The sequence below is a fragment of the Talpa europaea genome (assembly GCF_964194135.1).
Source record: "Talpa europaea genome assembly, chromosome: 11".
Classification (NCBI taxonomy): Eukaryota; Metazoa; Chordata; class Mammalia; order Eulipotyphla; family Talpidae; genus Talpa; species Talpa europaea.
The window spans coordinates 30,481,602-30,509,513 of NC_140078.1; the positions used below are offsets into that span (position 1 = coordinate 30,481,602).

At 36.6% G+C, this 27,912-nt stretch overlaps 1 protein-coding gene across 1 annotated transcript in view; it reads right to left on the bottom strand.

The window, feature by feature from the left end:
* The window catches only part of SEL1L2 (SEL1L2 adaptor subunit of SYVN1 ubiquitin ligase), a gene marked incomplete at its 3' end in the record, with an annotated part of 88,982 nt that overhangs the window by 23,391 nt on the left and 37,679 nt on the right, over positions 1-27,912 (bottom strand). Inside the window, exons 4-10 of the mRNA XM_084247717.1 lie at positions 26,919-27,021; positions 23,793-23,955; positions 12,512-12,565; positions 12,013-12,072; positions 11,842-11,923; positions 10,218-10,372; positions 8,023-8,079 (exon numbers count right to left, since the gene is read on the bottom strand). Of these exons, the coding sequence (XP_084103843.1) occupies positions 8,023-8,079; positions 10,218-10,372; positions 11,842-11,923; positions 12,013-12,072; positions 12,512-12,565; positions 23,793-23,955; positions 26,919-27,021 (674 nt within the window). The remainder of the gene's footprint in view (positions 1-8,022; positions 8,080-10,217; positions 10,373-11,841; positions 11,924-12,012; positions 12,073-12,511; positions 12,566-23,792; positions 23,956-26,918; positions 27,022-27,912) is intronic.

Here is a 27,912-nt window from a genome sequence, read left to right on the forward strand (position 1 = left end):
AATGGTTTTTAGCCATAGACCTGAAGAGTGCAATATTTATTTATGGTTCACATCTATCATTTTAAAATGTGAGGAGTTGTTTCTCACATTTAGAAATGGATAATGGGCAATGGCTCCCTGGAGGACAGATGAATCCGAACTATAGAATTAAAAATCTATTTCGAAAAATGGATTCTTCTATGTAGACACTAGTACTTATTTTATAAGACAGTTTGTACAATTGACAGAACTGGATATGTAGCATCCTAATATTTTTAAGGCAGAGTAAGCAAGACCAGACACACATAGCTGCCTGCTGAGGCCAGATCTTTCTGCAGAGGTGAACTTGAGGCCAATTCTTTCTAAATCAAACTGAAGTGAAACCTCTGATTCTCTCAAGGTCATATCATTAAATGAAATGCTTAGTCTAGAATGCACAAGGGCTGGCCTGTCCCTGTTGTCTCATTCCCTAGACCTCAGCCTGACCTTCCGGAAGTTCTCCTCAGATACCATATTAAATAATAAAAAAAAAAATCAATTCTAATAATGAGAAATGAAGACACTCTCCAAACTGTCTTAGTAGGATACAGCACTTCTGCTGTTTTGAAAGCCATGATTAGGTTGGTATGTAAAGATTTACTCATTCCCAAAAGGACAGTATGTTCAAGGGTAAAATGTGGGTAAATTCTTTTATATGTAAGTTTGCTCTAGAAATATTGCCAACTTATTTGATAACTCCATTCTTTTTTTTTTAAATCAGTCTGCCTTATGGATATGAATACAAATACTGATAGTGCTGGACCCCATCACATCACACACCCATTCATTCATCCATCTTTTCTGTTCTTTATTCTTTCAAAAATTTTATTATGTTAAATATTACCAGTGACTCATATAGATTAAAAAGAAAAACCTACTGTTCCTATGATAGGGGGCTAGCAAGGAAGGGAAGAACACCATACCTAATATAGGAATCTGCACATACACACCATATGACTAATGACCTGTTTACTTTAAACTAAAGCTTTTGCTTTGAACTGAGATCTTTGCCCTGATGATGCCTGAATGAATGCCAGACATTGACACCATCAGAAATTAACCAGGATCAGCAGGCGGATGTACCAGGGTCAAGATAACCAGGAATCTAACATGTTCTGGGGGCTGAATGTGACGAATACCAGGAATATCAGCTGTATGGGGTTATTCTGATGGGCTGTTTGCTTATGACTAACTTTCTTTGTCTAACCCATTATAAAAAGGCCAGCTAGAGATGAGATGTCAAAACAGTCTCTTCGGGGTTTTATACACTCCATTCTCCCAGACTGATGGCCAGTGATCTAAAAAATAAAAGCACTTATAGATTCAATTCCTATCTCTGCTTATTGGCTCTTTGCTAGTGACAGGCAGTGCAAAGAACCCAGCCTACTCCTCTGTCACCTACATTTGCTTCTTAACTGTACCGTGAAGAAAGAAATATATGTACATAGCATTAAGACAGTAGGGATTTAGAATAATAGAAACTGTAGTCAGTTCTATGAAAAGCACTTTACAAACTTTTTCTTAACTAGTCTTCACAGCAGCACTGTAAGGAAGGCATTTATATCTAATGACACACAAAAGATATGCAGGCTTCAAGCAACCTAAATCCAATTCCCATGCACTTAGCACTCAGCCTTCCTGGTACAAGGGCTCACAAAAGATTAAGAGGATTCACCAGTGCAGAGGGCATGATAGGCTGGGGGAATAAAATGAGTTAAGAACAGCAAAGAAAATGTCTGAAGTCTATCCAGGAAATAGTAATTACCTTAGTATGGATGAAGTAAAATATTCAAAGGCTATCACTTGCAAAAATATGAGGAAGCCATATTATAAACACCGAATTGGAATAACATAAATGTCAATTGGGTAGGAGAGAGTTTCAGCAATGATTGATTTACTAATCATTTATTGGGAAATCAAATGTATGTTCAAAATTATGATTTAATAATCACGTTTATCAGAGAAGTTTTATCTAAAAAGTAAAGGTATTTCTTATGAATACCTCTATGGAACTAAGACTCAAATATACCCCTAACTTACTATCATGGCATACATCCATTATCTGATGAGTTATCTGTCTTTTCCAATGTTGAATTTCTTCTACTTAGTACAGTGTCTTCCTACATTAGGGGACTCAGAAGATATTTCTGTAATTAATGAATGAATGAGAGACTAAATGATACATTTATAAATCTCTAAAATAAGGTTAGATTCTAATCTTTTTGTCCTTTGGGACTCTAGTTTTATGGCTCTATGAAATAATTTTCAGAATTTGGTTCTCAAAGAGTTGATAATAGAGAATTATGGGGGGAAAAGTTACATTGTGGCAAAGTAAAATTTAATTATTAAAAGAGAATAATTTATTCCTCAGAAGCAAATAAGACTTGGGGCATTTCTCCATCTTTCATTAATGCTCCCATACAGACCAAAATAAATACACATCTCTCTAATTTCCTCTTCTATACTCCTTCTCTGTCTTGACTTACTTGGAATTTCAGTAAAATTGTCCTTAATGCTATTGCTTCAATTGTATAAACATTTATCAAAGACTATGTGAAAATACCATAATAAGCTACTTTGATGGATACACATGAGTCAACCTGAGTTCTTGCTTTCAAAGAATTAAGATCAAGTATTCATATATCCATTCATAACCATCTATATACCATCATCCATCCATTTAACCATTTGCTATAATCAACATATTTGTGTTCCCTCAAAATTCACATGTTGAAAACTAATGCCCAGGATGATGGTATTAGAAGGTAATGACTTTGGGAGATGATTGGCAGAGCCCTCATTAATGGAATTAGTGGCCTTATAAAAGAGAACCCAAACAGCTAGCTAGCTTCTTCTGCTATATGAAGATTCAATAAGAAGTCTAAAAACTAGAAGTGGGTCCTCACCCAACCAGGCTGGCACCCTGATTTCAGACTTCCAGCCTCCAGAAATATGAGAATTTTCTATTGCTTATAAGCTACCCAGTATATAGTATTTTTGTGATAGCAGTTCAAACAGACTAAGACATCATTCATCCATCCTACAAATATTTACTGAGTAGCTACCATCATATTTTACTAATTACAATGTACATTTTCCCATCTCCCATTCTAATCAGAACATTTCTTACCATCAATAGCATCATGTAATATATACTGGTAGTATTGTTTCTTTCTCACTATAGCATAAAATAATGTCTCTTAAAATTGATTGTGTTTTAGATAGATAAATATACTATGTCCCAAGCATTATGTGAAGTGAGTTATATTATTTGAATGCACATCTTTTAAAAAAAAATGAGCATGATTTTTCATTGGGTCTAAGAAAATCCTTAGTTTAATCAGTTTGTAACAGTTCTCCTAGAATGAAATGCCAAGAAAATGCATTGTTCTAACACATTTAACTTTGTTTACCCCAGGCTCTGTAAATCATCCTGAAAAGGAATGATATTAGTTCTTTTCTTTTTAACACATGGCAGGGTAGACAAAGTAGTTGCCCTTACATATTTGATATTATCCCTCCACTAGTTCTAATTAAATCGTGCCTTATCCATTTTAATAATATGCCACAAAACACCCAGTTTTCCTAATCCAATTCATTCTGAGACTTTATATATTTAGAAATGCAAAATGACACTTAAATATACATACAGAAATTAAGGATAATGTAATCAGGAATTGCATATGCAATACTTTTTAGTGAGTAAGAATTTGGTGAGAGGAGAGTGAGGTGAAAATGTTGCCTATGGTTTCAATTCATGGGAGAGATTAATTCAGTAAGAAGAGAGAAAGAAAAGCCAAGGTAGTTATTTCCAAGTATTTTGATAATTAATTTGCTGGGCAATACATGGGGAATCACATTTTTAAAGAGACTACCCTAGTAATTTTCTTTGAAGGAATGAGGCATTAGTATAGTAACTCAAGTGGTGGGCCTTAGAGTGAGGTGCAATGTATATGTTCAGGATGCTATCATCAATTAGTACCTAATATGTTCCAGGTACTAATCTGAGTAGCGAGCAAGATAGATAAGAACATACATTCTATTGGGGGAGATAGACAGTAAGCAATATATTATATTGTGCAGGAGTGATTCAGGTTAGAGGAAATAAACACAGCGTAAAAGTGATGAAAGAGGAGCAGATCAAGAAAATCCTCTCTGAGAAGGTGAAACGTGAAAGATGAGAAGCTAGCCATAGGAAGAGCTGTAGTAAGAGTCTTTCAGAAATCGGTTTTATCCTCCTATCTTCTCTCTCTCGTTTGTATCTCCGTACCACTCCAAGTTGATTCTGGTACAACTAGGTATAGTAAGTTACAAAAACGACCACACACTTTGCAGTTCTGCCTAGGCAAGATGTGCTTTTTTCCTACCCCTGAAAGGCTGGCTGACTTCATGACCTTTTTTTTTAAAAAAAAAAAAAGATTTATTTATTCATACATACAAGAACCATGGTACAAGCTAGATGCATGGGAGGCTGAGAGGATTTACTAGAGACAGAGTGGAGAACAGAACAGGCAGGCAGACTGAAATGCACTGGTGAGGGGAGCAGCGGGCGATACAGGAGAGGTCTGCCATGCCATGTGGGTATCTTCCTGGCCGGCCGGGATTGAACCCGCACTGCAGAGGCTGTGGACAGCTTCACAGCGCTGCGCTCAACTCCCTGCACCACCAGGGATGCCCTTTATGACCTATTTTGACCAAAAGAATGTGGCAGAAGTAATTTGTGAGATCTGAACCTAGGCCTCAAGAGTAGTGAGTTTTCTGGTATTCTTAGAATCTTTGGGTGCCACATGAAAATCTTGGAATAGTTGGCTAGAGGATGAGAGCATGTGGTGCGACCCAGTTGTCCTAGTTGTCGCAGATTAAGCCATCATAAACCAGTCAGCTCTTGTCAATACGCTTCACTAACTACAGATGCATGTGCAAACCCAGCAAAAATCAAGATTAACTTGATCCAGAGCAGAATTACTTAGCTGAACCCAGTCCAAACTGTTGATCTCCTAAAATCATGAATTAAAGAAATGGTGGTTGTTTTAAAGCCAAATTCTGGGAATGGTTTGTGTTGCAACCTGAACTAACTGATATATTAGTCAATCAATCTGCAAGTTTGAGATCTTGACTGAAACCCTCCATGCAAGTCCTAGATTTTCAGGCAAAATAAAGCAGAAATGGCCACCCTGGGTTTGCTCCAGAATGTACCTGAAATACTGGGACAGTTCAGGAATTAAATCTGCCTTTTTGGATATCTGGATGGGAAGCATGGGGCTAAACTCATCAGCAGAAAATTACAGCTGAAGCAAACTGGTATATTACATTAGTCCTTCTTGTTTTATAAGAAAGGAAACTAGATTTTAGAAGTTGTATTTTTTTGACTCAGGTCAAAAGCAAGTAAGTTTAATGGAAAAAACACAGGTTTTGAATGCTGAAACCCTGTGTTCAAATTCTAAAAGCCTTATTCAACATCACTAGTTATCAAGGAAATGCAGATTAAAACCAAAATGAGATACCACTAACTCCAGTAATAATGGTCCACATTAAAAAAAACTTGAAACAACAAATGCTGGAGAGGTTGTGGAGATAAATGAACCCTCTTACACTACTCATGGGAATGTAAATTGGTCCAGCTACTATAGAAAACTGTGCGGTTTCTCAGAACACTAAAATGGATCTACCATATGACCCAGTGATTCCACTCCTACAAATCTACCCAAAGGACACAAAAACATTAATTTGAAAGGAAACCTGCACTGGAACAAACTATGTTTATTCCGGAACTATTTACAATAGCCAAGATATGGAAACAACCCAAATGCCTCCAAATAGACAAATGGATCAAAAAGTTGTGGTATATTAATACAATGGAATATTAATCAATAATCAAAAAGACAAACTCATACCATTTTGCAGTAACATAGGTGGAACTGGAGTGAATTATGCTGGCTGAAATGAGTCAGTTAATAAGATAAATACTGATGGCCTTACTTACATGTGGAATATAGAGAAACTAAACAAAAGGTCAAGAAAAAAGTCAAAACTAGCAAACTGACCATAGAATTAAGCCATACAGCGAAGGAGGGGGAAGGAAAGGAAGTAAAACAAGGGAAGGATAAACACAAGGGAACACGGTGATGGGTCACAGATGATATGGTGGCGGGAGATATATGGGGACTACAATGATGTAAGAAAGAAATTTAATTAATTAATTTTAAAGGCTATATTTTAAAAATTTATTTATGTATACAAGAGCTGGCCAGAGGTGTGGGGTGAGAGGATTCACCAGAGACAGAGTGGGGAGCAGAACAGGCAGATTGACTGAAATACACTGCTGAGGGAGCAGCGGGTGAGTCAGGAGAGGTCTACTGCGCCATGTGGGTTGCTCCCTGGCTGGCCGGGAATTGAACTCCTGCTGCAGTGGCCGCGGATTGCTTCATAGGTTGCATCTTAACCCTTGCGCCACCAGGGAGGCCCTTAAAGGCTATATTTTTAATATAGCTTTTTCATAGCTATAAGACTTGAAGCAAGTTAATTCATCTCTTAGCCTCAGCTTCTCATTTGTAAAACAGAGATAATAAAACCTCTGTGAATGAGTTTACAGGGAACCCTGACTAAGAGTCCTGCGCATTCCCAAATGATAAATTGTTGCTAATACAGCACCAGAGTCCTTCAGTGGTGGCCTTGGGATTGCATTCATCTTCACCTGGAGGCAGTTACAGCTCCCATCAGGTATCCATGGTAGCTAGAACTGACCAGTAGTATTTAAGTCTGTGGGGTTTTATGTGCCCTACTAAGATTACTGGCTATTCCTGATAGCTGAACTTTGGGTGCCTTCACAATAAAATTTGTGGAAATGGGGAATTCATCTCAGTTATGCATCTTATGGTTGGTAGAGCAGTCCACCACAGGCTAAAATCTGACATTTGAGTAATATTATAAATCCACCACCTTCCTGAGAAGCTAAAATCTTAGTTTTGATGAGGATAGAAAATAATCTGAAGACCTTCAATTGATCTGTCTTGGGAAGCCTAGGCTTATTTCAAGTGCTGCTTATTTTATCACATTTTATTACCTTTGCTAAATTTGATTGTTTACTATACCTCATATAAAATACAAACTACAGTACCAAAGACACATTTATAAAATAACGGTGGAAATGGAAACAGAAGTAGTAATAGATCACTTTTTTATGTAGCCATTGTATAAAGTAGTTATTTTTATTGCATAGTCCATGAGGACTATGTTGAATTAGGGTATGTGAAGTAGGGTTTGAGAGAAATAGCACATGGTTCCTATAAAATGACAAGGGCTGCAAAATACCTCTTTAAAAGATTTCCAGTTACTTCACTGGATCTCTAGAGACCCAGGGTTTTGAAACCACAATCAAATTTAGACAAGACCATATCCAGGGCTCTAGCATCTTACTTAGGAGGATCCTGTGTAGGTCAAGTTTATTTGCTTTTTCTCCACTATAAGTTTGAATTGTTAATTAATCTTCTAACCACACTGGGATAAGGTAAGTTAAGCAAAGTCATTGAAAGGAGTTTTGCAAATTTATAAAAATGCTTAATCATACTTCTAATTATATTGAAAGCAGCCTATCTTATGATTTAGCCAAATGGGGCTAAGGCTGGTGCTCATGTTTCTAGCAGGAAAGTCCCAGTTGGATTTTCCACAGCTGACCTTTGGGGAATGGGTATGTCCCAGCAGGTGGGGCTATGTTTCTCATCTAATTTTATTCAAACAGTAAGTTGCAGTAGAAAGAGGTTTGGTTAAATGGGACCATGGAAACTTCCCTCTACCAACTGTTTCTTCAGGAGTATCCCCTTTAAAAATGCTCCATCTGGTGAACTTTGTTCCTCCTCAAATGCTCAGAAGCAAATGTGACTAAGAAAGCAGTAGTGAGCTTCCCTCAGCAACTCTTCCACAAAACCTATCCCCTTTTACATGTTCATCAGCCTCTCTTCACCATTTTTCTCCCCACCCCACATGAGCAAATCTGGATTGACTCACGTAGTAATCTTGATCAAGGCCTTTCCTCCCAATTAGATGTAATTGTCCAAGAGATACCTAGAAATGATTAGTTTTGAAAATGACTTTAACAGTAATATTAACTCAAATTAAGAAAAGAGAGGACCCCCTCCCACTAGTGATTACCCAGACGAGTGAGACCCTGGACCTGTACTGGGGAGGGTGCCAGAGCAGCCAGAGTCCTCTTGACCTCCAGTGAGATGCTAGCAGCTGCCTAGACAGAGGAGACCCTTAACCAATGAAGGGGGAGGAGCCATGACTAGAAGCCTCACATAGAGCAGCTGGGTCCCAAAGCTAATAATGTGAATAAGGAATGACCCAACAAATGGCAACATGAGTCCTCAAGGGAATAGTACAACACAGGAAGGATGAAACTAAACTACTATCTTATATCATATACAAAAATCAATTCAAAATGGATAAAAGTCTTGGTTATAAAACCTGAAATCATAAAATACATAGAAAAAAACATATGCAAAAACATTTCATGACTTAAGTTTTCTTGGTGCCATCCCCAACAGCAAGGTAAACAAAAGAGAACATAAACAACCAGGACTACATCAAACTAAAAAAGCTTCTGTACAGCAAAAGAAACCATAACTAAAAAGAAAATATACCTTAATGAATAGGAAAAACTATCTGTATGCCATATATCTGAAAAAGGATGAATAAAAAAAATATAAAGATCTCAAAAGACCCTACAAAACCAAAAAAATCAAAAAGTGGGTAGAAGAACTAAACAAATACTTCTCCAAAGAAGACACTTCAATTGCCAGTAGGCACATGGAAATGCAATTCAAGACCACAATGAGATACCATCTCACACCTCTGAGAATGGCCCATATTGAAAAGGCCAGACCCAACAAGTGCTGGCGAGGATGTGAAGACATTGGAACACTTCTACACTGCTGGTGGGAATGCAAACTGCTCTAGCCCTTATGGAAGGCAGAAGGGAGGCATCTCAAAATGTTAAACATTGATCTTTGACCCAGTAATTCCACTCCTAGGCATCTACCCCTAAAAACTGAAAAAAAAAAAAAACACTTATTTGAAAGGAAACTTCCATTCCCATGTTTATTGCAGTGCTATTTACTATAGGTTAATTATGGAAACAACTTAAATGCCCCCAAACAGCTGAATATAAGAAGATGCAGTGTATACACACACACACACACACACACACACACAAACACACACAGGAATATTATTACTCAATAATCAGAAAATGCCATTTATATCACCTTGTATGGCGCTTGAAGGGATAATGCTAAGTGAAATAAGTCAGAAATAGAAAGACAAATATTGAATGGTGTCACTAATATGTGGAATATAGAGAACTAAACTAAGATCAGATAAAGATAAGCTGACAAGCTTAAAAACCAACCCTCGATAGCTGACTACAGAAATGTGACACCAAGGGGGGAAGGGCTTGGGAGGAGGGGTAAGAACAAAGAAGGAAGAAAGTACAATGGACTATGGTGATGGAGTATGGGTGATTTGGTGGTGGGTGCACTAGGTGGTATTACCTGATGGGGGCCTCAAAATATCTCAATTAAAAATAAATCCATTAAAAAAGAAAGAAGAAAGACAAAGAAAACTTTACTTGGTGATTTTAATATAGTATGTTGAGCCAGTTTAATGTGGTTGGCATATCTTAAAAAAGAAGTAGAAAAATCTTCCAGACTATGTCTTTCAATGGGTAATTGGTTGATTCTGGGCATATGGACTTCTCAATGTCAGGATGATCGTCTGCTGGTGTACAGCAACACCTGGGCACATTAAACCCCAGGGCTTAACTCTTGGCTCTCAAAGGTTATACAAATGTCTCATTCACAGTCTCAAAAATAGAATACTTCTGGAACCTGGTTAGAACTCATTCATATTAAAGCCAATGTTGAATGTTACATTTTTTCTATAATTAAAATATAGGTTTCTTAAAATGAAATTTTATGTAGTAAATGCAAAAATAATTTGCCATTACTATGGCAACTGCCTCTTCCATAAGCCACAAGAACTGCAAATGCAGGAAACAAACAAAAAAAAGAGTAGTACAAAGAGAAGGGGATGTCTCTTCCCTTTATCATTTAAGATGGGGCATTATTAACCTTTCTGGGGCTCAGAACCAAATCCCTTATATAGTGCATGTTTTAAACATTTAAATTTGTCTGTATACATACTTGTATCTGAACATCTCCTCTTTCTGCCAAAAATTTATAGTATTGGTATATGTCCCAATCCAAAATTTCATTGTTAGAGCTCAGATTTTCAGGTCTTTCAGTTAGTCTTACTTTTTCCACTGGAATACCTTCACTTTTTTCTAATTTGTCAGCAACTGTGAAGAGAAACAAGCCACAGAATAGTCAGAATGTACAAGGTTGCAAGAGCTAACAGTCATGTAGGCAAAGGACTATTAGGCCTAGTTTCCTTCAGTTGTGCAGAAATCTGGTCTATTAAGAAAGGAAATATCTTTAGGATATCAGAAATTTGCTGATTTTTTTTTATTTGGTTCTGAGAAATGCAAGAAACCAAATTATTTGCAATCCACATAAATATTGTACCAATATATATCAGACCCTCCTGGAGATTTCGGCCAAGCAAGCTCAAAAAAAGAGACAGACTTTAGGAGCAGGCAACCGGCCTCCTCCTCTACCACTGACTTTTTTCCAGGAATGAAACTACCATATGAGCAAACCTGATCCTTAATTACTCCCTACGGATAGACTAAAAATAAACGTTAAGGATAAATATGCTTGAATAAACCTAATAGAATATGCAGTTTTAACTACATTCTAATTCCAGTTTCATTATACATATGAAATGATCTTGTTATATATATATAATATTTATATAGATAATAAATTCAAAAGTTTAATATATATAATAAATACAAGTTTTTTTCCTCATTCTTCTCTCATGTTGTAATAATGCCAAAAGTATGTATTTTTTAAAAAGATTTATTTATATATTTATACAAGAACTGGGGTACAGGCCAGATGCACAGGAGGGTGAGAGGATTCACCACAGACAGAGTGGGAACAGAACAGGCAGATTGACAAAATACACTACTGAGGGGAGCAGCAGGCGAGACAGGAGAGGTGTGCCAGCCAGCTGGGATCGAACCAGCGCTGCAGAGGCTGCAAACAGCTTCACCGGGCTGCGCTCAACCACCTGTGCCACCAAAGGAGGCCCTATTTTGTTGTTAATTCTGAATATAGACAATAGCTGAATGGATAAAGTTGTAAGTGGATAAAGTTATCCACTTATTGAAAAACTTTCATTTAAAACTCTAGTTCAGTGTTTTTACAAGAGGAAATGTTACATACAACTTTGAAAATAATCCTAGAAACACATTTATTTCATGCTTTATTTTTTATAGACAAGGGATATAACAATGACTTCTTAATCTGTTCTCAAGTGCAGTGATAGAGACAATGTGTGTACCTTCCATTTCTTTAGAACTTTTAAACAAGTTATCTCATATTCTGAACATTAGGATTAGGGAAATTTTAATATTTATTGATGTTAAATTCAGATTTTCAGTGTAAGGGAAGAATATCACATGAACAAGTAAAACAGAATTGTTTGGGAACATATAACAACAAAAATTAAAGATGATTACAATCATTTGAAACTTTAAGAAACCACTAAAATCCAGAAACTTTGTATTATAATAAAAGATTTTTATTATAACAGATGTTAAAGCATAGTCTTTTAATACTTTCATAAATATGTTAAATGGAAGTATTTACATTTTTAATTGCTTTGCAAGTCTGTTTATCTTAAATTATGAGGATTACTTACTATAATCTGCCACTGTCTTGTAATGATTTAGGGCAACTTCACAATTCTGTAGAACATTGATTCCTGACAAATATCTGTACCCCTAAAACATAGGAATATATATTATTAATATCTGACAATGCTGTATTTATAACATACCTATTTGGGTCCAGGAGTATTTAATTTACAAACCAAAATCATCTGGGATATCATGCTTCCCCCTGCACTTCCAAAGGTATAATATATCAGTGCCTAGAGTAGAAAATAAATTATATTAGTCATCTAAATTTGAAACTCAAATGAATCACTGCTTTTTAGTCCCTAGTTAGGCAATGAACCTTAAATTACTCCAAAACAAATTCCAAATTTCCTTCTTTTTCTCTGTAAAGATGGTTGCCATCTGGGAGAAAGATTAGTGAGCCCTGGAGGCTATGAAAAGGGCATTATTGATGATATTTCATTTAATCATCACACAGTCCTTAAGAGGCAGATATTTTCTTTCTATAGTGAAGGACCAGAAGTGATGTGTTAAGGAATTTATAGTATTTTATCTCTAAACTTCTATAGCTATTGAGCTATTGCTCTAAACCACCACATTGGAGTGACCCCCTTTATCTAAAGACTAAATTCGCTATTCGGTGTTCCTTGTTAATAGTTCAGTTTTGGTCTAGAAAAAAATGAATGACCTTACCTTTGCTTGATTATATTCCATCCCTATTCCATAAGAAGACAAAAATCCTAATGCCTAAAGCCCCAAAGGAAAAGAAACACTCAGTAAATCCATTTGTCTCACAGTTATTCTATGTATAATGTAAAGGGATGTTTAGTTAATTATCTCAGCCAAAAAATTATTTTAAAAAATTATTTTAATTTTATTGAACTATAATTGCACTATAATGTATATGCATCATTACACTGTAGTATTATTATATGCATCATTGAGATTCAAGATGTGTATCTTCTATGCTACTACAGTTACCCATTTTCCTTGATTTACCCCTATTTCCCCTTTCATACTGGCAACCACTAATTTGGTCTTATCATCTAAAAGTTTATTTAGTTCATCTGTTTGTTTGGTACTTTACTGCCACATATGACTACCACAAACAAGTGAATCAAGAAGATGTAGTATATACATACAATGGAATACTACTCAGCAATCAAATAAGGTAAACTCATGCCATTTATGGTAACATGGATGGAACTCGAAGCAACTATACTAAGTGAAGTGAACCAAAAAGAGAAAGATAAATACTGGATGGTTTTTTATATGTGGAATAGACAGAAACCAAACAAAGGGCCAGGCAAATACAAACTTTAAAAGGCCCTTGAAAGTTGACCATAGATCTGAGGCATCTAGGAAGAGGGAGGGGGAAAAGAGAAGTTTGAAGAAAAAAGGAGGAAGGAGAGCATAATGGTCTATGGTGGAGGACTATGGGTGCTTTGGTAGTGGGAAAACTAAGGTGACCACTCTTGAAGGGAGAAAATCTATATTGTGAGCAAACAAACAGGGATGCAAAATAACAGTATGTCATTGATTCAAAAATTTTCTGCTCTATAGTAAGTGAAATAAGCCTGTCACAAAAAGACAAATTCTTCATGAATACACTTATATGAGGTCTATAAAGTAATCAAACTTTTATAAACAAAGTAGAATGTGCTGGGGGAGGACAGTGGGAGAATAGGGGTTGTTGTTCAGTGGGTAGAGTAATGCATACATAGCTCACAGAAAATGTATATTTACATTTTTATGTAACCAAAGACTGACATATAATGAAAATATGTCTAAAACATCTAAAACAGCACTTTTAGTAAGAATAAAACGAAAATTCTAAGTAATAAGGAAACACTTTATATTTTGATAGCGCATGTATCACAAAATTATATAACTGGCATTTTAAAAATGTATAACAGAATTGGCGATGGCTTACAATGGATAAAATATGAGACTATCATCTCTATCACATTTTTTTCAGATTTCTTAGTCTAGCAACCCTGTAAATAGAGCTTGCTTAATACAAATTGTTCTTAGTGAATTCATGCTGCTTGACAAATAGCACTGTTTCATTTTATGGGATATTCATGAACAAAACATTTTGAAAATATGATGGGGAATCTTACTCATCACCAGCACTACATGTGATTTCCAGAATTGACAGCCTCCAGGCCTTATGGGGACTTTTCTGTCCCTTCAGTTATTTAAAATCATTGCCAAGTTGGCAGTGACATCATTTATAAATTCTCTCAGTTCCCAGGGATGGAACTGGATTAGGTCAAGAGACATGAATTCATGGCAAACAGGTTTTTTTTTAGCATTTTGCTTCGGGTGAATGAAGACCTAATTCTAAATACAAATATCCTTCATCCAGTTACTGTGACTGTATGACAAATTACCCTGAAACTTAGTGTCATTAAAAAACTATTTTTGATGAGAAGGGTTCTGTGGGTTAGAAATTTGACCATTGTAGAGTGGGGACGGTTGTCTCTGTCCCCTGATATGGGGACCTTAGTTGGAAGACTCAAAAGGTTGGGGACTGGAATCATCTGGAGGTTGTTTCATTCACATCACAGTTGAGGTTAGTTATTGGTTGAGACCTTAGTTGAGACTAATGGCCAGAAAACCTACACATGCCACATTTGTTGTCTGACCTTCCTCATAGCTTGATGACTGAGATCAAAGAAATGAATATCCTTAGAGAGAGAAGTAGGACCAGTTGTATTGCTTTCATGACTTAGCCTTGGCAGTGAAGTAGCATTATTTTCATCCAAAATTTACTTGAAGTAGTAAAAAACTCATCTATTGTAGGTAATAGGGGAATGGAAATCGACTTAATTTTTTTATATTGGTCAAGGTAATGACATAGCATATAGGTCTAAATATACAGCTGTGTCCATTTTTAAGGAAACATTAATAACAAACAATGCTTGATTAAAAACCAGAAAAGTGTGGAGATATCCTGTTTTCTCAATTATAACTTGTAGGACTAACCCTTATTCCATCATTTCTTTCTTTTTATTACAGAATATTTCAAATATAGAAAAATAATTTAATGAAGCCCATGGTACGAAGCAGGATCCCCTCCAAGCTGTAGTTAAACTTTTTGTTAGAAAAGCGAAACTAAGCAAAATTACACACTTTTGTTTTCCCCTCTTCTTCACCACTCCCACCCATGTGATTTATTCTCCAACTGCATTCCCTAGAAGCTTGTTCCATCTCTAGCAAAATTCTCTGTGCCAGTCCGAAATTGGTAGGTAACACCAGGGCACTGCTGGTCTTTATGGGCTGTTAACCTCAATAGAAAGCTGTTAAAGAGGTTGAATGAAGACCCACACTCCTTTCATGTCCCCAAACCTTCTTACATTTCTCTCTCTGCTCCATTTATTTCTTTATTATTTTAATTTTGGGGTTAAACTTATTAAATCACAGAACCCCAGCCATTCAGGGAAGCTGCTTCTTTTAGGGTATTAGCCCTGACCACTACCTCCGTGGTGATCTTGTATAATAAATTCCTTTGTGTGAAGACATTCTTGTGCTTCAGAGTTTGGCTTTCTGGGATGCCAGTGAAGATTAGGTTTGGCCATTTATAGTGTCCATTACCCCATTATTCATTATCAACTTGGTCAGTCTTGTTTCATTTACAGTCAAATCCATCTCCCCTGGTTATTCAGTTCATTCTGAAGCAAATCTTAAACAATGAATATTTCTTTTTTTTTTTTTTAAAGATTTATTTATTTATTTATACAAGCACTGGGTACAGTCAGAAGCGCGGGAGGGTGAGAGGACTCACCAGAGCCAGAGCGGGGAACAGAACAGGCAGAGTGATGAAATACACTGCTGAGGGGAGCAGTGGGCACAACAGGAGAGGTCTGCGCACCATGTGGGACCCTCACCAGTGGCCGGGGATCGAACCGCTGCAGAGGCTGCGGGCAGCTTCACAGCCCAGTGCTCAACCGCTGCGCCACCAGGGAAGGCCCAACAATGAATATTTCACATGTAAATATTTTAACATGTACTTCTAAAAGAAAGGGACTTTAAAAACCTAATTATAATACAATTTTAAAAATTAAGTCATTTGTTAATATCAATATTTTACTTTTGATGCTATTGTAAATGGGACTGTTATTCTCTTTTCTGATTATTCATTCTTAATATATAGAAATGCTTTTGATTTTTTTGTGTTGGCTTTTTAATCTTGTAAATTTGCTAAATTTACTTTTAGCAATTTTTTTATTATAGTTTTCCTCATATAAGATCATGTCAACCTAAAAAGAGATAATTTTTTTGTCTCCTTTCCAATTTCTTTTGTCTCCTTTCCAATACAGATGTCTTTTATTACTTATTCTTGCCTAATTTTTCTGGCTAGAACTTCCAGCACTATGTTCCTGAAGATAGTGAGTGGGCATCCATGACTTATTCCTAAACTTGGAGAAAAATTCTTCAGTTTTCCATTATTGTGACATTAGCGGGTGGCTTTACATTTATGGCCTGTATTATGTTCAGATAATTTTTTTCTATTCCTACTTGGTTTAGTATTATCACAGCATCCTTGACTTTAGTATCTATACCTGCCCAATTGCTTTATAAGTTTTCTTTTTCTTCTTTTACACTTTCATTCTTCTTTTTATAGTTTGAAGAATCAATACATTGTAACTGGGTGGCACGTCTCTTAAGTCGCAAGTCTTGTTTAATCTATACAGTTCTTATTTGGGTCATTTTTCCTTTTATTTTTGGTTGAAAAAAACTAGGTCATTTGTCCTGTAGAGTTAATCTTAGTTTTTTTAACACTATTTTATGTAAATTGGTAGCTAGATTTAGAGGCTTGATCAAATTTATGTATAATTTGTTTGGTAATTCTATCTCACAGAAAGTGTTATGCATTTCCATCAGAAGATACATATTTTCTTGTCTCTGCTTTTTGATATTAACAGCCACACATGTCCACTGCATAGGTCCATTGATTCATTAAGGGTTACAAAAAGATACCATTTCAAATTTGCTGTTCTTTCATTATTTATTAGCTAGAATACTTCTATACAGAAAAGCTTTCCTTTGTTTCTTATACTGACATATAGATTGTGTAGAATAGATACATACTTGTCTTTCCCTTTATCAATTTTCAAAATAATGAACATTCGTTTAACATCCTCCATGGTAATTAATGAATGTTGTCTCTAAGTAGCATTATGAACAAATTGATAAGTCTAGTCCTCTTTAAACTTAAAGTTTCCTTTTAAGGAAAGTTGATCATATTTGTTGTTATTACAAATAGGAGACATCCGGAATCCTGGTACTCCTCTAACCCTTGTAGTTTAAAATGGCTAAATTGGTTCCTTTTAAGTATATCTCTAGCTAATGCTAGATTTTTATTTTTTCTTCCTACTCTGGGCAATTTTTGATTCTGTTCAGTTTAGAATCTGATTTATTTATGTAGAAACTTTGGCAGAAAATATACTGACCTTTATATAAGAAGATGAAAATGTTGTTTGGTTCAGTGAGCTTTTTTTTTAAAGATGCTTTTCACCAACATTGTATCATTTTATTTTATGCAGAGCCTATCAGATTTTTGGCCTGATCCTCCTGAAGATATTTGTGAGGTCATGAAATTCTGAAGTGGATTGTGTGGGAGTTAAATTACCATCCCGTGACAGGGAAGGGGTGCTTTTTTTCAGTATAGAGCACATTTAGAAAGTGAGAACTGAAACCTTGATTTTATCAGTCTCAAACAACCAGCCCATAGGGCATGCTGCCTCTCTGTTTAGCAGAAAAATAACAATGGTAATTTTGAATTAATTCATTAAAGGACTCAACTTTCTTCTTCTTCTTCTTCTTTATTCTGTTTAAAGTATTTCAGGCATTAAAGTAAGCCAAAAGATGTGAGCTATTATATGTTGACTATAGTCAGTGCTATCTTATTCCTTTACAATAACCAGTTTTTGGTATTTGATTTTTTTATGAGATAAGAATGAAATGAAATAAGGTGGATTAAAGAATGATTAAATCATAATCCAGAAAAAAAAAGATGCTGCATGTTAAAAGATAAGCTACATAACAGTGAGATGACATCAATGGCATTGTTAGTGGTTTTTAAAAGTTAAACTACAGGGCCTCCCCGGTGGCACAGCGGTTGAGCGCTGGGCTGCGAAGCCCTCAGCCTCCGCAGTGCCGGTTTGATCACCGTCCACCGGGGAGGGTCCCACATGGCGCACAGACCTGTCCTGCCGCCCACTGCTGCCCTCAGCAGTGTACTTCGGTCCTTCTGCCTGCTCTGCTCCCCGATCTGGCTCTGGTGAATTCTCACGCCCTCCCGCGCTTCTGACTGTACCCACTGCTTGTATAAATAAACAAATACATCTTTAAAAAAAAATTGAACTACAGATTAGATTTGTTTATAAGACTTGATTCTGAATGAAGCATTGTATTGTGGTTTTTAAGAAACTGTTACAGTAAGTGGAATTTGAATGAAAATAGGTATAGAGTATTGTTTTATATTTCAAAGCAAATTATTCTAAATTCATAATAACAATTTAAAAATTATTCCTCCTTTTTTACTTTTTATATAAGAAATTATTAAAGGGGGAAAAAGATTAAGCAATTCCCCCTTAATCATTGTATAAGGCCTGAAAGCATCTGAGATCATTATTTTAGCTCAAAATTGCACACCAAAGTGTGAATCAACCCTAATGAACAGGTCAGATACTATCCCCATCTGTAATACAAAAAGAGCAGTAATGTGACGCTGAAATGCTCCACACAGGTAATTCTAGAATTATCATAGTGATTTTTTAATTGATACACAAAAGTGATTTTTTCAATATTAGCATACTACTATACTATAATCCCTCTAAAAAACATTTGTATAATTCAAATCTGAAATAAATGAAGAAGTCATTGCCAGTGAGATAAAATTATTCTAGAATCACAAAGAATGCTAAAGCTGCATGTACTCACACCCGTCTCCTCTATATATCAGTTAGCTATATTTACATAAATAGAATAATGAATTTTGTTATAATACATGGTAAATTATTTTGTACAGGCATCTAAGTTAAATATTTTTGTTCTGATATCAAAAGCACTAGATACCCATGAATAGAAATTTTAGAGAAAAAGCCTAGAAGGAATTTTAAAAAGAAAAACAGCTACAATTAATACCACCATTTAAAGATTACCACAATTAGGTTTTATGCTGATACAATATGGAAGATGTATTTCTTGATTCTTTTTTTAAATTTTTTAAAATATATTTCTTACATCATTTTTCATTTTTGCACAATGTATGCATTTTCATCTTGATTATATTTCCCATACAATTGCACCCCCTTTATTTTGACCCCAATCCCTTCTCTTCTTGCCCCTCCACACTGCCCCCCCCCCCTTAGTGTGAAAAATACCAGATGGTCTCACTCATAGCAGGAGTTTAGAAAACCTAAATAAAGGACCAGGAAAAAGAATAACTATAATATTTCTTCATTCTTAAAGCTAATGAAGTTTAACCTTTCCTTCTTATTTGGCAAATTAACGGATAAGTTTCCTATTGAAACAGTTTATTGACATCATGAAAAAAGAATTTTTTATTTTGAATGTTTGTTTTCTGAACAAGATTAAGAGAAAAATACATAATTTATGTACCTCCTACTGGCATAGTACAATATCTATAGGCCCTGGTCTTGGGTATATCTATTGTTTACTATCTCCTCAATTTCTACCATTGTTATAAAGATTGCTCCATTAATTAATAGTTCTTTTTTTATTTGAAAGGGACATATTCTTTGACAATAAATTCAATAAATTCTGGTCATAACCTTAATTGAATTTTTGTTCTCATCAGGATTTCCTTCACTTTATTTGGATTTTTGTGAGATGAATCTTGAATGTGCATGAAAAGAAATAATTATACCTTTTTTATTTCATCCAGCTTCCCTTCATGCATAGCCTGAAATTACAATTCTTTACCCAACCTTCAATTCTACTTTATAATCAGAATTCATATTCTCTTTGTTTTTCTGTGATAATTCAGGTTGCCACGAGACCCTGACCAATCTCCCATTTAGTACATTTCAGTATTATTATTGTGCTTTTCTCCCCACCTTGATATATGATCATTTTCTTCTATCTGTGTTCCTTTCTTTCTCTTTCATTATTATTCTCAAAATACAATTTGTAGCTTCTTTAGCCATATTTCTGTTGCTACGTTGTCCTCACAGTTTCCAGCAACATTTTATACCCATACAGGCAGGATATGTGTAACGGGTTGGGACAAAGCGTGTGAGAATAGTGGTAGTCACTTTGGCCAACCTTATTACAGAGCTCTGATCAATATGGTGTGGATAGGGTGGCTTGGCAATAGTAACAACCAGTATTTAACTGCATTTTATGTAATATAGAATTGTTTTAGCTGTTATTTGTGCAAGGAGGGAAAGTTATGTTATGTACCCATCTAATAAGCAAGTCACAGAGTGAATTCCAAATTAGGTCTTGAACGTCTAGACTCAAGGGTCTAGCTTGTGTACATGTATACTATGTATATTATCATATATGTATATTTTCATGTATATATATGTATATTATCATGATATCTGCAAATTCCTATAGTTTTATTTCTTCTTTCCCAATTTGGATTCATTTTATATCTTTCTCTTGCCTAATTGCTCTGATTAGAACCTCTCATACTGTGTGGAATTGTAGTGTTGGAGATCTTTTCCTTTCAGCATGTTGAAAATGTCATAGCATTCCCTTTTGGTCTATAAGATTTCTGCTGAGAAACCTCATGATAGTATTTTATAGGTTCCCTTCTATGTGGATTTTTGTTTTTCTCTGACTACTTTAAGTGTTCTCTTTTTATCTTTAGTTATTTCCATTTAATTATAATGTGTCTAAGTGTACATTTGTTTGGGTTTGCTTTGTTTGGAACTCTTTGAGTTAACCAGATCTGGATGTACTTTTCCTTCCCTGTTGGGGCAAGGTCTTAGCTACTTTTTCAAACAGGATTTCTTTCCCCTTTTTCTCTCCTCTGGAACCTCTGTGATAGGTATGTTGTTCCTCTTGCTGTTGCCCCTGTAGTCTCTTATCTTGTCTTCATTTTTCTTTTTTTAAAAAAGATTTATTTATTTATGCATACAAGAACTGGAGTACAGGCCAGAGGGGTGTGTGTGTGGGGGGGGGGCAGTGAGAGGATTCACCAGAGACAGAGTAGGGAACAGAACAGGCAGATCTACTGAAATACACTGCTGGGAGAAGTGGTGGGTGAGCCAGTAGAGGTCTGCTGCGCCATGTGGGTTGCTCCCTGACTGGGGATCGAACTCGTGCTGCAGTAGCTGCGGATAGCTTCACAGGTTGTGTCTCAACCACTTGCGCCACTAAGGAGGCCCCAATGTCTTCATTTTTCTTAAATCTTTTTTCTTTTCAATGTCTTCATTTTTCTTAAATCTTTTTTCTTTTTGCTGGTCTTTTTGGATGACTTTACTACTCTGTCTTTCATCTTGTTGATTCATTCCCTTGCCTTATTGAGTCTATGGTGAGGCCCTTTGTTATTGTTGTTGTTGTTTTTTAATTTCAACTGTTACATTCCTTATGTCTGTGATTGCTATTTGGAACTTTTTCATATTTTCTCCTTGTGTTTTTTGTTTTGTTTGTCTATTCTCCTAATTTCAGTAATCATAATCAATACTGTTGCTTTAAAGTCTTATTCTGGTCATTTAATTCTGTGGCATTAGGGATTTTCCCTAGGGTGTTGTCATTATCCATTGATTGGGGAGAACTCCTCTGCCTCCTGATTGTGTTTGATGCTCTATGATTATTTCTTTGGATTAAGCTAGATTGCTTTCCTTCCCAGTCCTCCTGTGACCGTATTACTTTAGAATGGCAAATCTAGGGCGTTGGTCTTGGATACTGGGTTTTCTGTTATTGTCTCAGTAGAAACTTTGTCACCAATCAGAAGTTGACTGGACATCACAAATAAGCATGGGGTACTGGCCTGAAGACCCTACCTGTGGGGTAAAAACCAGATATGTTGTGGGGGAAGGTTGCTGCAATAGATTACCATGCAAAAACCTATCTTGATGCTGCTATAGCCACTTGAGATAAGGGAGGGATCTCTAATCATCATCTGTCAAGGCAGAAAAATACCAGTGCTTTCCCAGAAGGCCCAAATGGCAACTGACCCTTCTGTTCTGATCTAGCAGGTTTTGCTGGCAGTACATTTCCACTGAGGTTCTGGTTCAAGCAGTATGGCAAGAGGCTGTAAATTTGGGTCATAGGCAGTTACCATGAGAAGTTACAGATTACATAGTAGTTAGGCTGTCCGTATGCCTGACAAGCCCAGACAGGGTGGGGCTGGTGCTTCCTGGGACCTCCACACTAGATGCTAGCAGCTGCAAGTGGTCAGACCCACCCAGCAATCTGTGATCTCTCTGGGAGGCCTGCACTTATACTGCCGCAGTATGCTAGGAGCCACTGGAAGCTCTGAAAGTCCAGGCAGGAGAGGAGTAAGAGTCTTGCAGAACTGCCTACTTAATTGCCAGCAGTCTATAGTAGGTGGTGCTGAACTGGCCATGGTGTATTAGTTGTTCAGAAAAGCCTTGCAAGTCTAGGCAAGGAAGAAGGGGGTGCCGTTTAGAACCATCAAATTATCTGCCTGCAACCCCAGGTATCTTAGTTCCAGGTCCACCCAGCAGTTATCGTGATTCAGGGAGGCAGGAATGCAGTGCTTGATGTTTAGTAGGCTAAGAGCTGAGGGGAACCCTCCCCCCACACACAATCCCAGTATGTCAGAGTGGAGGATTGGGTGCCTTTTGGGGCTTCTAAGATAGCTGCTAGTAGTCCAAGGAATACTGACTCAACTAATGTGCAGTAGTGTTCTTTTGAATGGGCAGTGCTAGCCCATTTTCAGATCTAGGGAACTCCCAGAGTTCAGGCAGAGGAGGGGGTGTTGCCTTTCCAAATGCCAAGCTAGGTGCCAGTGGCCCCAGATATTTCAAGTCCATGTTCACCCAGCAGTCAATCTTCATTAGAGTAGACAGCGCTCTTCCAGTTGTAGTGGATTAGCAGTTGAGGGGGAAGTAGGGCAGGTTTTGTAGATTGTAGAAGTTGAGGGTTCCTGTGCTAGGAACAAGCTTCCCTGTTTCTCCTAGGGAAGGGGGTGGGGCTCTGAGAATTCCCAGGGATTCAAAATCCAACCACTGCCTCCAGTTTCAGCAGGGGTGGGGTGTGTATCCTCCCTGCTCCATATGTGCAGTAATTCTAGAAACATGTGCTGCCCCCCATCCATACTTTACTCTCTGTTCTGTGCTCCTGAGTGACCAACAGCTGTTGTGCGTACTGCCACTGCTATTCTCAGCTCTACCCTCCTTCTCCTGACTCTGAAGATACCACATGCTTTTTGGCCACCCACATTCAATAATGCAGGTATGTGAGTAATCATCTGACCTCCAGTGATGTTGATGGAAGATGTATGGGATATTAAACCATTTTCTGAATGTACTTGCTTCATCATGTTTTCCAGGCATCCAGCCTTTTGATATGTCTACATTATAGACTCTACCTCTTAAGTTGAAATAAAAACACCCAACTCTTTCCCCTCTCCGGAAGCAGATCTCCTGTGAGGGTCACACCAGCCAGTGCTATTCTATATTTTTTTGGACAGGTGAATATATCTTATATGGAATTTATTTCTTATGGATTGGGGCTCTCAAATATTTCAAAACACACGTACACATGGAAGATGGGAAAGGAAATTAGAGAGCAGCTCTGTTTTGTTCCTGAATGTCATCTGTATAGCTATAGAAGAATTTGCCCAGGGTTCTCACTGCATTTTTGCCCTGACACTGTTATTATGAATAGTATTATGACTCTGGATTCACAGATTAGAGTGTATGATACTAAAATACGATTGCTTAACTCCTTGCATATGTTATTTGTCTACAGTTATTTCAGGATGTAGCTATTTAAGGTTTAATTTTCTTTCAAAACTCACGTTTTGGGCTTGATATGATCCTTCTTTAGCCAAGAACTCATATAATTGGATAGCTGCTGTTATGTTTTGCATGCCAAAATTTCCAAATAGCAAAGCATCAGCCATTTTCTCCATAGCTTTCAAGTTTCCCATGTCAGCTGCTTTGGCAAAGAAAATGTAGGCTCTGTTTCAAAAATATGAAGTTAGAAGTTTGATTACTAAAAAAGAAATTTTCTGTTCCCTTCTTTGTGCTACTTCTAATGTCTTAAGACCCAATTATTATTGCTATTAACAATACAGCCTTGCTGAAGTTCATTACATATATAAACCAGCAGATTATTTTCATTCCTAGATCAGTCTAATGTTATGGTTTCAAATATACTTGATAAAACATAAAACTATAAAAAGGAAACATATACAGGATGCATTATGCTTCATGCTAATGCTCCAAATGAAGTGGAAAATTGAGGCACCTGTCCTTAAATAGTGAATTATCTTATGATAATCCACATTATTTATATTTGTTTTATAAAATGAACTCTGACATATATAACAAAATAATCAAAATCAACCCAAAAATAAACATAACTGAAATGTCAGATACGGAAACTTACTATCATGAGAACAATGGTAACTTTATATTCCAAAATAATTTTCTAAAACAGAACTCAATCTTCAGCACAACAAATCCAGTCCATGTAAAAAAACAACAACCAAACAAAACCTTTTATCATGATTAGGGTAGCAGATTCTAACTACCTGGCCTCAAATCTTGTCTCCATACATTACATAACTCCTCTATACCTCTCTCATCTATGGAATCAGATTAATAATAGTGCCTACTTAATAGAATTGCTGGGAAGATTCGATGAATTAATCCAAATGAAGTATTTGGCATAGTGCATGGTACAGTGTAAACACTCAATAAACCTAACTATTGTTATTATTAGGAAAAGTACATATATTTGTAAAGTTTTAGAGGATGGCAGTTATTCTCTCATAACTAGTGGGTAGATGATATATAAATTTAGTGATTGAAAATATAAATGTCGTGGGATAGCCTTACCACTGAATTTTTTGAGTCATGGCCAGAAGTCTTCTGCACCTGACTGTATAACAAGTAATGCTGAAGAATCTTACAAGGTCAAAATATGTGTCATGGACAGAGAGTACTTGGGAATTTATTTTTATTCTTATAACTTCCTTTTTTGGTAATAGTAAGACCAAAAAAGCATTAACCTCTGCTAGTGACCTTGACTTAAATATGTTTTTATTCCCACAAAAACACAATGTACCATTGCTACAAACCAGAAAGATCAAGAATCTCAGCTCTTTGTACTGCCTATCCATGCTGATGCTGAAATAAGCTGCTCTTGGGCAAAATAGAATGGGCCACAGACTGAGTAACATCCACGTAGGCATTAAGGTTCTGGATGTCCAAACAGAGAGTAGACTTCAGTAGAACAAGAGGAAGCAAGAAGGTCAAGTAACAAATTAATCATGAACTAAGCAAACTGAGGTTCTGGGGACTAGAAGGCAAATAATACAATGGAAGTTCACAAAGGTCAAGGAATGCAAATGTCTGGGATGCAAGTATAAGCAGAACTTCAGGACACAGAATCCCTGGAGCGCTTCTGTGACAAGACTTGCTGCAGCAACTACATAGCCTTCTGGGCCTAGAAGTGTACCATAGAGGACCCGGGCAGAGAAACCTGAATAAACTGCAGAGATTATCAGTATATCCCATTACTGGTCCCTGAGGGCAACAAAAGGCTGCTATACAAATTCCTCTAGGTGTCTTTGCTTCCAAAGGAGGTGTGGGAAAGTCCAAGGTGACATAAGGAATACCAGAAGCAGGGCCTAGGACTGAAGACAGTTGTTGGTATATTACATGGGATTAAGATTTGGGCTACAATCTCCAAGAAAGAAAAAATGGGGGGAAATGCAGCAGGGTCAGTTTTCAACAAAAAAGTTTAGTTAGGTATGCGGATCATCTCTGTAGGATTTGGCATTGGATGCTAGAGGAGGGTAAAGCTAAAGGATTCTCTAGGACACATCAAAAGTGGGTGTAGAACAGGTGCTTATCTCCACATTTTCTCTGCTGATGGGGCACTATTCTCAATTACAGCTAATCCTGGCTGTAATGGAGGCATCTTGATTCCTTTGGAAAAATATTTTGTCTCCCTGCCATTTGCCTGTTTAACATCTGTACTTCTAACAACATTGACTTGTTCAACAATTTCCACCCTCATACATAAGATGCTAAATGAATGAATGAATTGGGCTAGGATGTGGATGAGAATGAGTCAGAAGGGTTAGTAGTGCCTGTAACTGAAGCTCTTTCCTCCTGAGAAGTGGTAACATAGAGTGGGTAGGATAGAGAAATGAATGGAAATGAAATGATTTCTCTTTGGTCAATAAGGTATGTATATTTCTCTCCTCTGACCAGGATCTTAGAGATGGCTATTAGTTATAATTGGCCTAAGTGGAAGCAGACCATCCTGATAGCTGAAGAAATTTTACCTCCTTTGTTTACAAAAAACTAGAGTCTCTTGCTATGAGCAGATTTGTTTTCAATTCTTCATTGCTACTAACTCAGAAGAGAAGGGAGATTCAACTTTATGTATCTTTATACATCTTGTGTATCTATGCCACTGCAAAAATAAGTGGGTCTTTTGGGCAAAGACAAGAACAGGATATCTTGGACAAGAATAGCCTGAGACTGAATAACATCCAGGTAGACATGAAATTTTTATTAACTCATAAATCTATTTCAGGGTTAAAATGGAATCACATACATGCAAGTACTTTGAAAATAATAAAGTACTATATACATGCTCAGTTAGGTTTATATCATTTGAAATAGCTAATAAATTAAAATCAAAAGTGAATATTTTTATTTGAAAATTCAGATAGGTACCTTAATTCTGCAATTCACTAGATATGTATGGACCACAGTTTCACAAACAGCTCTATTTCTAAGATTCTCTAAACACCATTTGATCCTTTTTGAAAACAAGCTTATGGACAAATAAGTTTATTTGTTATACCAACAAACTTTCAGTGGCAGACTAGATTTTGGATTGCTCTTTTTTTTCTTAACCTGGAAATTTTAACTTGGCTTAAGTAACTGGAAAAAATACTTACTGTGCTTTTTGCTTTTGGGTTTTAGACTGCTGGAGAATCTTGGCACCCATATTAAATAGTTGGTCTCCTTCATCTGTGAAATTTTTCTGTGCTTGATTATTTACTATAAAAGTAGAAAAAGGAAAATGACACTATTTTTATGTTTTACCTTTTAAAAATTATGAGCTGGTATAAAAGGTTGGCATATTAGTTTGGGTTTCTCTTTATTTATTTTTAAACCTCTGCATTTTAAGATGGTTACCTTGCCTTTGATCAGAAGGTAGAGATGCCTACAAAAGTAACCTCTTCCTGTTTATTGTAGAAGGGTATGGAGGGTGGAGGAGATAAGAGAGATGCTTATGATGGTAGTATGGAAAGAGATATTCCTACCCTGGATGCAAAGTTCTGCAAGCAGAAGGCAGGAAACAAAGTCTTCCAGGGAAGCGGTTGCCTTGTATGTCATAAAAAGCAGGACATTAGACAACAGGCTCAGCAATCAGACACTCTTGTCTGAGTGTAAGTCTGAGCATATGTCTCAGAGCCATAAAATTCCAAGACAACATCAGAACCTAAGCAATAGATATCGCCAAGCTAACTGGTATGCATCTAGGATTGGAAGAGATAATGTCCCTGAAAATTTTGCTCTAAGCCTCCCTTCTTCTCCCACAGACCCAGAGAATTTTCTAGCCTGACTGAGAAATTTTGGGAATGAGCATTAGGAATAAAAGGGGGCAGAGGAGGTGTGTCAGAGCATACCTAAGACTATAAGGAAGACACATAGCTCCCATACTCTGGGTGCTCAGAGTAAATTTTATAGGATTTAATGAAAATAAATGGAATTTTACCTACTATAGTAATGATGTTTCTCAAACATTTATGTAACACTTCACAATATCCAAAACATTATCACCAGTTTACGGTTTGTGAAAACTGCTTCATGAATCAGTTTTAGTTCCTCCTTTCCTCCCACAGCACATACAACCTCCAACTTTCCCCCAACAACCCCTTCCACAAT